We start from the raw sequence: 12,553 nt of genomic DNA, 5'->3' as shown, positions 1-12,553 counted from the left end.
ATAGAGAACTGCATAATTGGTTCAGTACAAAACAGAATGAATATATGAAGATAAAAGATGATAGGTGCATGGTCCATAATATCCTAACAACTTCACCAGAAATGTGGTCCTCTTAATACAATAAGAGAGCATCAGAAATAGTTGCAGATCAATTGCTTTAAAAGTGTGAAATAAACAAAGCGGTAACAAGATCCAATGAACAAGTCAGGAACATCATTACAGCCATAACTAACATTTATACACCACATACTATTATGCAGTTATTATAAGAAACACTAGTGGAAAGAATACGAGATCTTTGTATTGACATCAAATATATGAAGATTCAATAAATTACAGTCATAAAAATAAAACAAATTGAACATCTGCATAAACAAATGGAATTGGATCATCTGCATAACACAAATTTGTGTTACAACGAATGTAGGCTATCTATTCGATTCTACAAATATGTCTGAAAAACGATTACAATCCTCTTACTGAGCTCTGCCATACTTCAACAAATTGCTGATTCTTCCTTGTGACAAACATTTTATTTCCACCAAACTGCAAGTTGGTTATTCTACTTCCTCCCATGTCCTTCTCTCTCCCCATTAGGTTCTTTCTGAAGACCCTCCCGCCCGTGCCATTATCAGTCTTCCTCAGAGACCCTACCATAACCTCCGACCACAACTCCAAATCTCCACCTTTGCTGCAAAACACTTGATTGTTGTGACTTTGAATTATACACCCGACACCTTCTTTCTTTCCACTAGCCGCCTTTCTTTTATCACCTAAACACTCCCACGAGTTTTCAGCACCCATATTCCTCATATCAGAGAAGAAAACCTCTCCTGAATTCACACCAACCTTAAATATCGCAGAAAGATTGTCCATAACAGTAACATCCGCAAAACAATCAACATTTTCCTTCAATTCCCAAACAACATTACCAGACCGAATATCCCAAAACTTAATATTACCCATTACTCCCTGAGGTCCACTATGAGAACCAGAAGCCATTAACAAATTATAACTAGGAACCCAATTCAACTTCGTAGCTGGAATCGCAGAACCGAGATCAGCACCATAGACTTCACAATGCCCAATCTCAGCAACTGGACGAAAACCACCCTGCAAATCATAAACCATAATGGCACTTGAATTCCTTCGACCCGACTCAAAACTACTAAACAGGAAATCAGGTGATGACCCAATTGCCTGCACTGTTGAACTAGACCTAGTCACATTCTCCCAACTCAATGTCTCCCTAACAAACCCCTTATCCAGATCAAGAATCTGCAACCCAGAAAAATCAGTTGCACCAGCAGCTGCAATCACAGGGCTAATAGACAACAAAGAATCAATAGCTGTAAATTCTGTCAAAATGGTAGATTTCTTCCTCAATGACCAATCAAAAGAAGTGATCTTACTCCCATGTGCCACATGAACAGAACCATAAGGAGTTGTGGACATACAATTAGGAGAATCCCTACCATTCAATGACAAAAGCAAAGATTTTTCAAGATTAAAAGCCTCAAACTGAGAAGGGTTTGATTGAGATGCCACAAGAACATCCTCAATCCCATAAAACTGAGCCTCAAAAATCAAATCTTGAACATCAATCCCTCTAGCTTTAGATGACAAATTACCTGTCCTCAACAAAGACAACAAAATAGCAAACAACTCAGGGTCTCTGTCAATAAAAGGCACAGCTTCATCACCAGCCTCACAAGCTTGATACAGCATTGAATTAGGCCCAGCCAAAGCTAAAGTCTGCTTAGTAGTTTGAAAAAGCTGACCACCCACATCAATGGTGCATACATCAGACTTAAAATCTCGAGATTTTGGATGAAACCCATGTGAAGGAGGTGGTGAAGAAGCAAAAGATGGCATCTTTTTCAATTCTTGATGAAAAAATAAAGAAAGTGAAATTTGTGTATGATTGTATGAATGTGTGGGTATATATATAAAGGGTTTGTTTTGTGTGTGAAGAAAATGAAAGGGAGTCAAAGGAAGATGAGAAGCAAGAAAATAGGAAAAGTTAAGATTGGGGGCTTGAAAGAGCAGTCCAAGTTGGACCAGGAGAAGAGAGAAAAACACTCTGTGGAATGTACTTGTGTTTATATTTTATATTTTGTTTTCTGGAATGTACTTGTGTTTTTGCATTTTACGCACGAGCCACAAATGTGGTCCTCGTGTTTAAATGTGCCACAAATTTGTGCATATATATGCACCTCTAAAATGAACAAAATTGAATATTTTTGAAAGTTAAGATCTTTATTATCTTTTATCGAAACTATATACTTGTTGATAATTGATATCAGAAAAAAATTATAAGGATCAAGAATGACTATCGAGGCAATGAGATTAATTATTATTAAAAGTGTTAGTATTTGATAAAATTTAATTTTACGGAAAAAATGATTAAATTTCAATCATCCATACTCATTATCCAATGTCTTAAAAACTATTTTTTGGTTTCAATCCGTGTAAATTATCCTAGATGTTAGAATCTATTTGTTATTTAACTCATACCCGTTAAGGTTTAGTACCCTTTTAAAATTGATGTACATCATATAAAACAAAAAATGATACATGAATTAAGTTAGACTATTGAGTCAATTATTAAAGATCTAACCGGCTAGATAAGCTAGCTTTGGAAAACTAGTTGGAGGGTTTTTTCTCAGTGAGAATAATCAGATGTCTGTTAAAATACAAGTACTAAGTTGTGAATATTTATTTATCAAATAATTTTATTGTCCGTTAGTGAAAATAATTAAATTAAAAACATCTCATCCAATCCGTTCCGGTCAAAATATATAATCTTATCTATTATCATTATTTCATTTAAGTCTGTTAAAAAAGGTGTCAAAACTATAACATAAAACGTAAACGACATTTTCTAGACCATCCCGATCAAGCAATCTATTATCACTATTTCATTTAAGCATGTTAAACAAGGTGTCAAAACTATAACATAAAATGTGGACGACACTTTCTATGTGTGATCAGGCCCGGGTATACACCCTAGCCTACAATTACAAACATAATGGAAAGCCAAAACTTCTCCAAAATGCTTTCCGAACACCATCCCGATCAAGCATTGTTTTGCAGAGATCCGCTTTTTTATACAGCCATACATCAGGCCATATGAAGTCAAATCAGGGGACGTGAGGGAAAGCTACGAAGGAGCATTATCATCAGATCCCAAGTTCTTATTTGCTAACTAGTTGAGCAAGAGCAACAAACAAGCTACTAGTTCTATAAGCTAGATTCCACATATTTTGCACATACATTCTTGAAATGTGTCCATATAGTGTGCCTCCAAATGTGAGTAATATGTTACTAGAACAAGAAGCAAAAGCAAATGTTATGCTTAGTAATGAATCCAAAGAGAAAAGCACTACAAAGGAAACGCCTCACTTTCCTGCAAAGCATCAAACCTATCAAAGGTTTGAAACTTCAAGACGGAAATCATAGTAATTAAGTGAAAGTAAGATAGCCTCTTTGCAAGTTCTAAATCTTTGTTAAAGCATGAGAGATGATACATCTCAACATTCTTAAATGTCAAGCCACTGACGGCAAAAAACAAAAGTCACAATGCCGAAAAACTTCAGTCATCTGTATGCTTTAATGCTCATTAAATGAGCAACCCAAAATTCCTTTACTGAAATACCTAATTAACAGCGGCAGGGCCGCTCAGGAACTCCTGTATATTTCACCAAAAAAAAAAAAAACTTCATCACCACTGTGTGTGTCGATCTATAGTCAACAGCGCCAAGGCCCAAGAGGCTACTCCAAATCAGTGTTCTGCATACTGAGAGAGCATTCAGGTAAATTAGATCCTTCAAGAAAAGCACTACCCCCGACTGATCCAAAGTCAGTTTCATCATCGTCACTGTCTATGTGTTTTGGTGTCACGCGGTTCTGGTAACTTCTACGCCGGAGAACAAGGACATTGAAGTAATAGCTAACCAACTTTTCTCTTGTTTTAGAAGGAAATAGCTTGAAAGCATTTTTCCAAAATTTATTGTGGGCTGTATTTTCTAGCACCATTTTCTTGAATCTCTTTTTTTCTTCGGGAGTCCAGGAAAGTGAAACCTCCTCACCCATGCGATCAAACCTCCAACAATAGAACAGCCCACCCAAAGCTCGCTTCAACTCCAATCTCTTCTCGGCAATGTGTAATCCTACACAAGAAGACGAACCTGGAAGAGAACAATCACACGAAGTTTCTCTTCCCTTGCCAATAGGATGCTTCTCTACGAGGGTTTTTTCGTTTTCATCTTCAGGAGTCCACACCCGTTTGCCTAACCACTTAGAATCACTTACTGAAACTGCACCTGTCCATTTAGGAACTTCTGCTTGGTAAGTAGGACCAACAGAAACATGCCTCTCATAGGGCACCTCTTTATGTGAATCATCTAAAGCAGGTGAGCTTGAAACTTCTGCAGATGATTTTAATTTGCGGTCATGTGTTTGTGCTTTGCGAGGACTTGCAACTTTACTTTGAGAAGAAGCGCCTTGGTTGCAACACGGGCAAAACTGAGATTTGGACAAAGGAATCCTTTTGCTACATCTTACTCTCTCTGCAGATTGGTAGACGGCATTTATATCTTCATACATTGAAGGATGCATCTTAAGCTTCTTCTGCAAGTTACAACCACATTAGATGGCAAAATATAACAGTTGAAACTATGAAGTAAACAATTTTTGTCTAATTGTGTGTGCATATCATTTGCCATCTATGCTGTAACAAACATTTAATTGACCACTCTGCAACAAGATCCATCAAATAGCAACATTTACTGCAATCGATCATGCTAATCATTATAAGTCACCAGAAATATCCAATTATAAAAATATAGATGGCTTAAAACATATTTGGCAAAATATTTTACGAAGTCATTATCGGTCTCACAATTTTGTTCTCCATCAAATTTTAATTTAGGATCCAAAACGGAGGGTCTCTTGGAGATGCTCTAATTCCATTTATATAAATGGCAACAAAAAATATAATAAAAAACTATGTTTAATGTATTATAAGAGGTAAAATCATCAAAACCAAACACCGCTTAAATATAAGGAAAATTGTCAATCTTTATTCGAAGTGTAGTTAATTTGATCCAAAACGAATAAACACACCAAAAAGGAACAGGGGGAGTAAGTCGCTACTCTATATCTATACTGCCAGATTTATGTATCTGATTCCATTCGACTCGTGCTTGGGAACTAATGATTGTTTGTCTTTCTCCATAGACAATTAAGAATATTCTAAGCCATAGTAGTAAAAATATAAAAAGGATTCATTTCCTTTATTTACTTGTTTCCTTACTATCAGAATTTACTTGTTGATTATACAATTAGGTTATTTGCACTGTACCACGGGGTATCCAAGTGCCATGGAATTAATGCAAATACCATAGGTAAACTATAATTTTACGAGAGACCAAATGTAGGCATTGGTGCCTAAGACACACTATTAACATCTGTATTCTCTCCTTACTCCCTCAGATTGCAGAAGAAGAAGACCATGATGTTCAAAAGAAGATGAGAAGTATTAGAATTTTGTGAAATATTGTGCTTGCATTAAGCAGCTAGAAATGGCACTCTGCTGCTCTTTCCATGCTATACAATCACACACACAAATATACAATTACTAGCTAAACCAAACAACCAAATAGTCCCACAATCCTAAACAGTTTCTAGTTTACTTTCATGTTTAGCTCAATTTAATTAAAACCTTACAGAACGAGAGTGAGAAAATAACATTCTTTGACTATTGAGCTTTCTATTTTATACATATAGAACAATAAATGTAATGAGGAGTGACATATCTTAATTCAATATAGACCGGTACAGTAAGCAAAGCCTATGCAAACATATATCTTAAAGATCAAATACACGGCAGTAGTTAGGAAACCTTAATAAGCAGATCTCTCTTCTAGACTTACTAGGGACTGCGAAAGGCCATAGGTCTTACACTATCATATTCAATATGTGAGAGTTCCGAGGCAAAATCAATGTACCTGCAGGGGAGCTTCTTCAAAGTTTGCAGTTGGTCGCTTTATCAGGAGAGCCTCACGTGCTAAGAGAGCCTGCATCCAGCATTCGTCAGTTTCAAGATCATTCCACTTGGAAGGATCGGGTACTTTTCCAATTGCAGGATCATCAGAATGCTTTGCAGCATGAGTTATCCAGTTTAGCATTTCTGGCAGAGATGTAGATTCCCATTTTCTCTTCCGAGATAGAGCTACTTCGTTGCCCACACTTGGCATTGATAATTCGTTACTGGCATCCTCTCGAACCTGCACTTTTCCACAGTCGTCTCTGTTGCTTTCTGCATTTCCACGCACTCCATTGATAGCTTCGCTAGGCCACATATTCTTTCCCTCATCCTGAGAACTAGCAAATTTATCAGCAATTCTTCTAGCCGATAAAATTAAATCGCAGTCATCAAAATTTTCATCATCGTCACAAGTATTTTTGACATTGTCAACTTCCGGCAATGAACAAAATTCACTTTTCATTGAGCTAACAACATTATTAACAACACTTCTAGCTAAACACAGGATATCATAATCATCCTGGCCGGCAAGTTCTTTGTTGTCATTGTCACTTCTACTCGCTTCTACTTTGTCTTGCACTTTATCTACTCCGACCTTTAATCCCAATTTTATCCGTTTAGAGCTCATGGCATTATCATCAGTACATTTGGCTGAAGACATGATACTTTCATCACTTTGTATGCACATATATTTCTCACTATCATTACTACTTTCTACAATATGATCCACTTTATTTAGGTCGTCGCAGCCATTACACAAAAGCAATCCATTAGTGCAAGTACCAAAATCGACGCAACTTTCAGTTTCATCATAAAAAAATTTCTTATTATGATGCACTTTATTAAAGATGCTGCCATCTGACAATTGTGATCTATGCTTGCCATTAGTAACTTCAACAGAACTTCCAGTTTTGTCATCAAAATTAAGTCCAAGTTCACCATCATCCCTCTTTTTGTCCTCATCACTCCATAGCAGACCCTTAAGCTCCTTTGCTTCCACCTTTAACAGTTCCAACTTCTTCAAAATCTCGACCACATAATTCTCTGATATCTTACCCCTAAACACCTGTTGCAACCACCCATCGAACTCCTTCAAATACTTAAGATACAACATTTTAAGCGACGCCGTTAGCGTAGCACTCAAGAAGCATTCCTCAGCAACCGAACCCCACAAACCACTTTCCGAAACAGAATTGAATCCTCCTTTCTTCTTCACAACCCAAAACAACCGAAACAAATCCACCGGCTGCCCATCACCCAGCAAAGCCGGTAAAGGTCTAGAAATCTTCCCAACCGAAACCTCCCTCAAATATATCGGAATCACTTGATCAAACACCCTCTCCAAAGTCCCCTTACATTCATCCAAAACACCATCCTTTAAACCAAAATCTTGATAAAAACACGACACGCTATGATTAACATGATTCAGCCCATCATTTCCACATTCCAATTCATCTTTTAATCTCGACAAAATAGCCATTCAACCTCAAATTCCACCCTTGTCACCCTACAAAAATGCAATCTTTATCAACACCAAAAATAAAGCCTCATAAAAATGCAACCTTTATCAACATATGAAATGAAAGCCTCATAAAAATGCAATCTTTACCAACAAAAACACAAGCAATCAATTCAAACACCCATTAATAAAAACACTAACAAAGCAAAGATACAACTACTTCAGCTCTGAATTAACATAAACAATCACAAGTTATAGATACATCACCTTGTATCTATATGTTCTTGATTAAGCTTCCCAGAAAAACTGGTCTGCAAATGAAATGAAACAAGTGCTTGTCTGAAAACCCCAGCTGAATAATCAAGATTTCAGGTGCTAATTCATATGCTAAGACTAAAAATCTTTTCTTAAATAGCAAAAAATGGAAAATTCAAGCTTAATTAGGTTTTAAAAATTTGGGTGTCTTTCAAGATATTATAAGATTAAATATACAAAAAAAATCATATAAGTATTGTAGATTTTAAAAGATTGTGTATCTTCAAAGATATCATATAAATAAATGAAATAATAAAAAAAATTATAAATTAAGAAAATTTGTTATCTTTTAAATATAATAATATCTTAATTATACAAAAGAAATGATGAAGTGTAATTTAAGATAATAATACAAATAAGATACATTTCCTATGTGAACTTTTTAGTAAGATTTATAAATTTTGGATGCAGGCTCATGTTGTGGGCATTTTATGTGTTTTTTTTTATGTAATTGTCTATAATGATATGTTATGTTATATTTCCTATTATTTAATAATAATTCATAAAAAAATACTCAGTCAAGTTTATAATATATTTTGATTGGGCAGCTTTTTATTTGATTGCATTTCAATATCTTTTAAGAAAATATCAAATTTTGGGTTTTTTAATTAATATATCAAATTATCCTACAAAGTATGAAGATATCATCTAACCATTTTTAAATTTATTTGATATCTTTTTGTAATCAAATATTTGTTGATTTTATAGATATCATGAGATAATACATCATAATCAAGTTGATTTATTATATTTATAAAAATTTATCTAAAATCTTCAAGATATTACAAGATTTTACAGCTGTCATTAAAATTTGTAGATTCCAAATGGGAGTTAAGTTCTATGGAGTACAAAAAAAATTGGAGTATTGGAGTACAAAGTTTGATAAAATGTAATTTAGTCATCTAAATTTCAATTTTTTTTGTCCAATAATATTTGTAAATATTTGACAACCTGCACATTATGTTCTGCAACATAAACATCGTGATCAAATGGTACAATAGTTACTTTTATAAATCATAGGACTCTATGTTCTGCAATATAACTAATAAGCAGAACAATAATCTTAATACTTGTTAAAGTTGAAAGATATTAATGATTAATTGACAATTATGTGCAAGACAACTTATAAATGATAGATTATATCAAAATTTGGATAATCAAAGATATTATATAGGATCAAACCAAAAAATTATGATTTGTACTCCAATACTCCAATGTTTTTATGTACTCCATAGAACTTAACTCTTCCAAATGGATATCAATTTATTATCTTCTATATATTTTTGAATTTAATTAAAATATTTGTACAACTTCGCCTCTATAACTTTTTATTTTCTTTGAAATTTTTATAAAATTTTATCTCTAAAACTATGTCCATATTCAAAGAATTTATACTTATTATGAAAGAATAAATTTTGAATTTGTCAAAAAAGTATTCTTTGTATTGTGTCCATATTCAATGAATCTGTACTCACATTGGTCCATAAATTTCGTTTGGCTACATTAAAGTAATAAGACGGTAAAATAATAACTCCAAAAGTATAAGATTGAATTTAGTTAAAAATAGGCATTAACACATTATGGTCCATTCAAAATCGCTCAAATCTAATTTAGGGACGCATTTAATTGAGATTTTAAAAGATTTTTTTCATTCATAAAATCTGAGAGTATTTAACTCGAATTTGAAAAATATATCAAACTTTTGGTATATTCAGTTGAGATTTTAAATTATACTTCAAAAATCTTTTAGTATTGAGTCAAGATTATGCTTAAAAATCCAATAGGCATGATATTATTTAAAATTCGTTAGAATCTGATGATACTTAAATGCTGATAGATTTTCTTGGACTTCATAAAAACATGAATATTGTGAAATTGTTTAACGTATTTAAGCTTATTAAAATCTCATCAAAATCCATGAAATTTTGAGATTTTGTGCTTAAATCCTAAAATATCTATATCAACTCTATAATATTTTATCAACAATCAGCATAAAATCAAAATTAAATATAATATATTAAAATTCATAGATTAAAAATAATTTATTAAAATTTCAATTGAACACACTCCATCCAACAGACAGGCTATAAACTTCGTGTCAAAAAAACTTGTCATGTTCAATCTTATATTTACTTTCGAGGACTTAGAATTTGTCGTGTCTTATTTTTCTTAGCAAGAATACATTCTTTGAAAATGATTCTATATTTATTAAGCATGTCAAAAAATTTCTCTAAAATATAAAATATTGTTCTCACGAAGTCGAGTACACAGAAATTTGTTTTGGGTAAGGCCTCGTATGAATTAAGTTAATTAACTATTTATGAATCAGCATTTTACCATTCACTTAGATTGATGATGGAAAGCCTGCTTCCCTCGTACTCAAGAGTTCGAAGCAACTCGAGTCTAGTTGAACTTTATTTATTAAATTTTCTAAGTTTAAGTTTTTCCTTATTGAATCAAGTTTGGTCGATTAATCCTAACAAAATAAAAAAGTTAGGTCGACTGACGTATGGAAAATGTTTTGTTGACCAAACTTAAAATTATTAAAATATGAGTGAAATTTGATTTGCTCGCAAATAATTCGTGTCGAGTCGATTCTGACTTACTCATGAAAATTTTAAATTATTTAATTTTCTTTTAGACCATTCTGGTTAAAAATAAAATTATTATAAAATAAATCATGGTCTAATATTAATAAATCGTGGTTAAAAGGTTTATAAGAATTAGTTTCCATAAATTTTACTATTTTTATAATAATAATATTTAATATATTGACTTCTTGTAATATTTGTTTAATTTAAAAGAATTCTACACTAATTCTCTTTAATTTATAAAATTGTTAAACTTACATTATTATATAAATAAATTATATTTTCTTATATGAATAATCAAATTAAAAACTCTAGCTACACACTATAAATTAAACACCAACAAACACCGTTTTTGATTTAATATATGCCCTCTAACCTAGTTCTAAAATAAATAAAATTACAATGTAACTACAAAATGAGTTAACCAAAGACGGCCTTGGACATAATTGGTAGAAGAGTCGCAGATATCTGATAAATTTAAATGAAGCTGATCCTATCCGAACCCGACCCGATAGTTGACAAGTATAAATGTACGTGTTGTATCAATAAACCGCAAAAATATTAAAGGTCCTGTCATCCTGCATTAATCTATGAAAGTATTGTTACAAGCGGCGAGAGTAAATTAAATTAACGTGCATGTTTTGATCGGAAAAATTGGAAATGGCGTCGTCGAAAGCGCAGGTGGAGAAGGCGCAGCTGCGGCAGACCTACCGGAACGAATGGCACTCCGATCTCATCTCCACAATAACTGCTGATGCACCATGTATAAATCTCCTTCTCCGTATTTAATTAATATAATATAATAATATGTTTTGTCGGTATTAATTTTCGGTTAACAATTATCTGAAATGCTTTTGCAGATTGCTGTTTTACGGTTTTCTGGTATGTACTCTCGTTATTATCGAATTTCTATTCACTTTTGTTTGTGTATTAGGATTGTGTAATGTGTAATGAATTTTTAGAATGTGTTGTTTATGTGAATGTGTATGATCCTTTCTCGTCGGATTTAGAGAATCATATATTTACAGATTGTTAATTAGATTTGTATTGTTGTATTGTTAATTAAAGTGACGTTTGCAAATATGTCTCAAATTATTATTATTCGTTGTGTATATTATTCTACTGTTGATTAAAGTGACGCTTGTATATGTGAAATCGGGAAATTGTTGTTAGTTGTTGTGCTGTATATATTATTCTACGGCAAGAATGATTGCTTATAATATTGGCCTGTGATTTTTTCAAGAGCACTGGAAATCAGTTTTTGCTCTTAATGTTTCATCTAAGTACATCCTGTTGGCTCGAATTGCAGTCCACAATGTGCATCATACATGCTTCGAAAGCGAGCTCTTTACGATGATATGTCGAGGTATGTTTGCTGTGGTGGTTATATGCCCTGCAGTGGTCGTTGCGGAGAAAGCAAATGCCCTGAGTTCTGCCTTTGTACTGAGGTACAGGAATTGCCTCGCAAAATTGTACCTGACAAACTTCTCTGTTTTAAACTTTCATGTCGGTTTCTGATTGTTCTAGTGCGATAGACGATAGTCTCCAATATAGTCATAACGGATTTTCTAGTGTGTGTCCATGACACACACTAACAACCACTTTTTAGATAGGTGGTGGATTTCTATTGGCTACAATCTCATTAATAATGATGGCCCCCTGCTGAACCTTGTTCTTGCTGCTTCTTTTTTTTGCTAATAACTTGGAGACCGTAATTTTTTTACAGCATGATGTCGAAAATACTAATTCTGCTCTGAAAGGGTGTAATAATTGTTTTTCAGCTGCTTTAAGCATTGTTCTTATATTATGAATTCTAATATTTTCACACTTTACAGGTCTTCTGTTGCTTTGCAAATTCTGTGGTATCAACTCGTTTCCTTCTGCAAGATCAGTTTAATATACACACGACGGAATGTGATAACTGCATCATTGTACGCGTTTCTACCCTTTACTTGCATTCCCTTCCCCCATCTCTCTCTCAAGCAAACTAATTTTCTCGTCCGGAAACAGGGTTTCATGGTTTGTCTTCAACAACTCGCCTGCATATGTTCCCTTATCGCAATGGTTGCTGGTAGTGAGGAGATATCAGAGGCCTCTCAGTTGCTCAATTGCATTTCTGATTGGGTCTATTGCACGTGA

At 33.6% G+C, this 12,553-nt stretch overlaps 3 protein-coding genes across 3 annotated transcripts; 1 reads left to right on the top strand and 2 right to left on the bottom strand.

The window, feature by feature from the left end:
• Positions 1 to 279: 279 nt before the first annotated feature.
• LOC108207921 (BTB/POZ domain-containing protein At5g41330) lies at positions 280 to 2,105 on the bottom strand. Its single transcript, XM_017378356.2, has one exon. It carries the CDS (start codon positions 1,873 to 1,875, stop codon positions 466 to 468), a length of 1,410 nt encoding a protein of 469 aa, XP_017233845.1. The 5' UTR covers positions 1,876 to 2,105; the 3' UTR covers positions 280 to 465.
• A 1,300-nt stretch (positions 2,106 to 3,405) lies between these two features.
• Positions 3,406 to 7,939, bottom strand: LOC108212335 (AT-rich interactive domain-containing protein 2). Its single transcript, XM_017384066.2, has 3 exons — positions 7,776 to 7,939; positions 6,012 to 7,556; positions 3,406 to 4,632 (listed from the first exon to the last, which is right to left on the bottom strand). Exons 2-3 carry the CDS (start codon positions 7,527 to 7,529, stop codon positions 3,775 to 3,777), a joined length of 2,376 nt encoding a protein of 791 aa, XP_017239555.1. The 5' UTR covers positions 7,530 to 7,556; positions 7,776 to 7,939; the 3' UTR covers positions 3,406 to 3,774.
• A 3,129-nt stretch (positions 7,940 to 11,068) lies between these two features.
• Positions 11,069 to 12,553, top strand: LOC108225023 (uncharacterized). The gene is made up of 5 exons (XM_017399819.2): positions 11,069 to 11,177; positions 11,275 to 11,296; positions 11,724 to 11,862; positions 12,250 to 12,345; positions 12,425 to 12,553. The coding sequence occupies exons 1-5, from the start codon at positions 11,075 to 11,077 to the stop codon at positions 12,551 to 12,553; spliced, it is 489 nt and encodes a 162-aa protein (XP_017255308.2). The 5' UTR covers positions 11,069 to 11,074.

Source organism: Daucus carota, chromosome 1, assembly GCF_001625215.2.
Source record: "Daucus carota subsp. sativus chromosome 1, DH1 v3.0, whole genome shotgun sequence".
Lineage (NCBI taxonomy): Eukaryota > Viridiplantae > Streptophyta > Magnoliopsida > Apiales > Apiaceae > Daucus > Daucus carota.
This window is presented reverse-complemented; position numbering and strand designations above follow the sequence as displayed.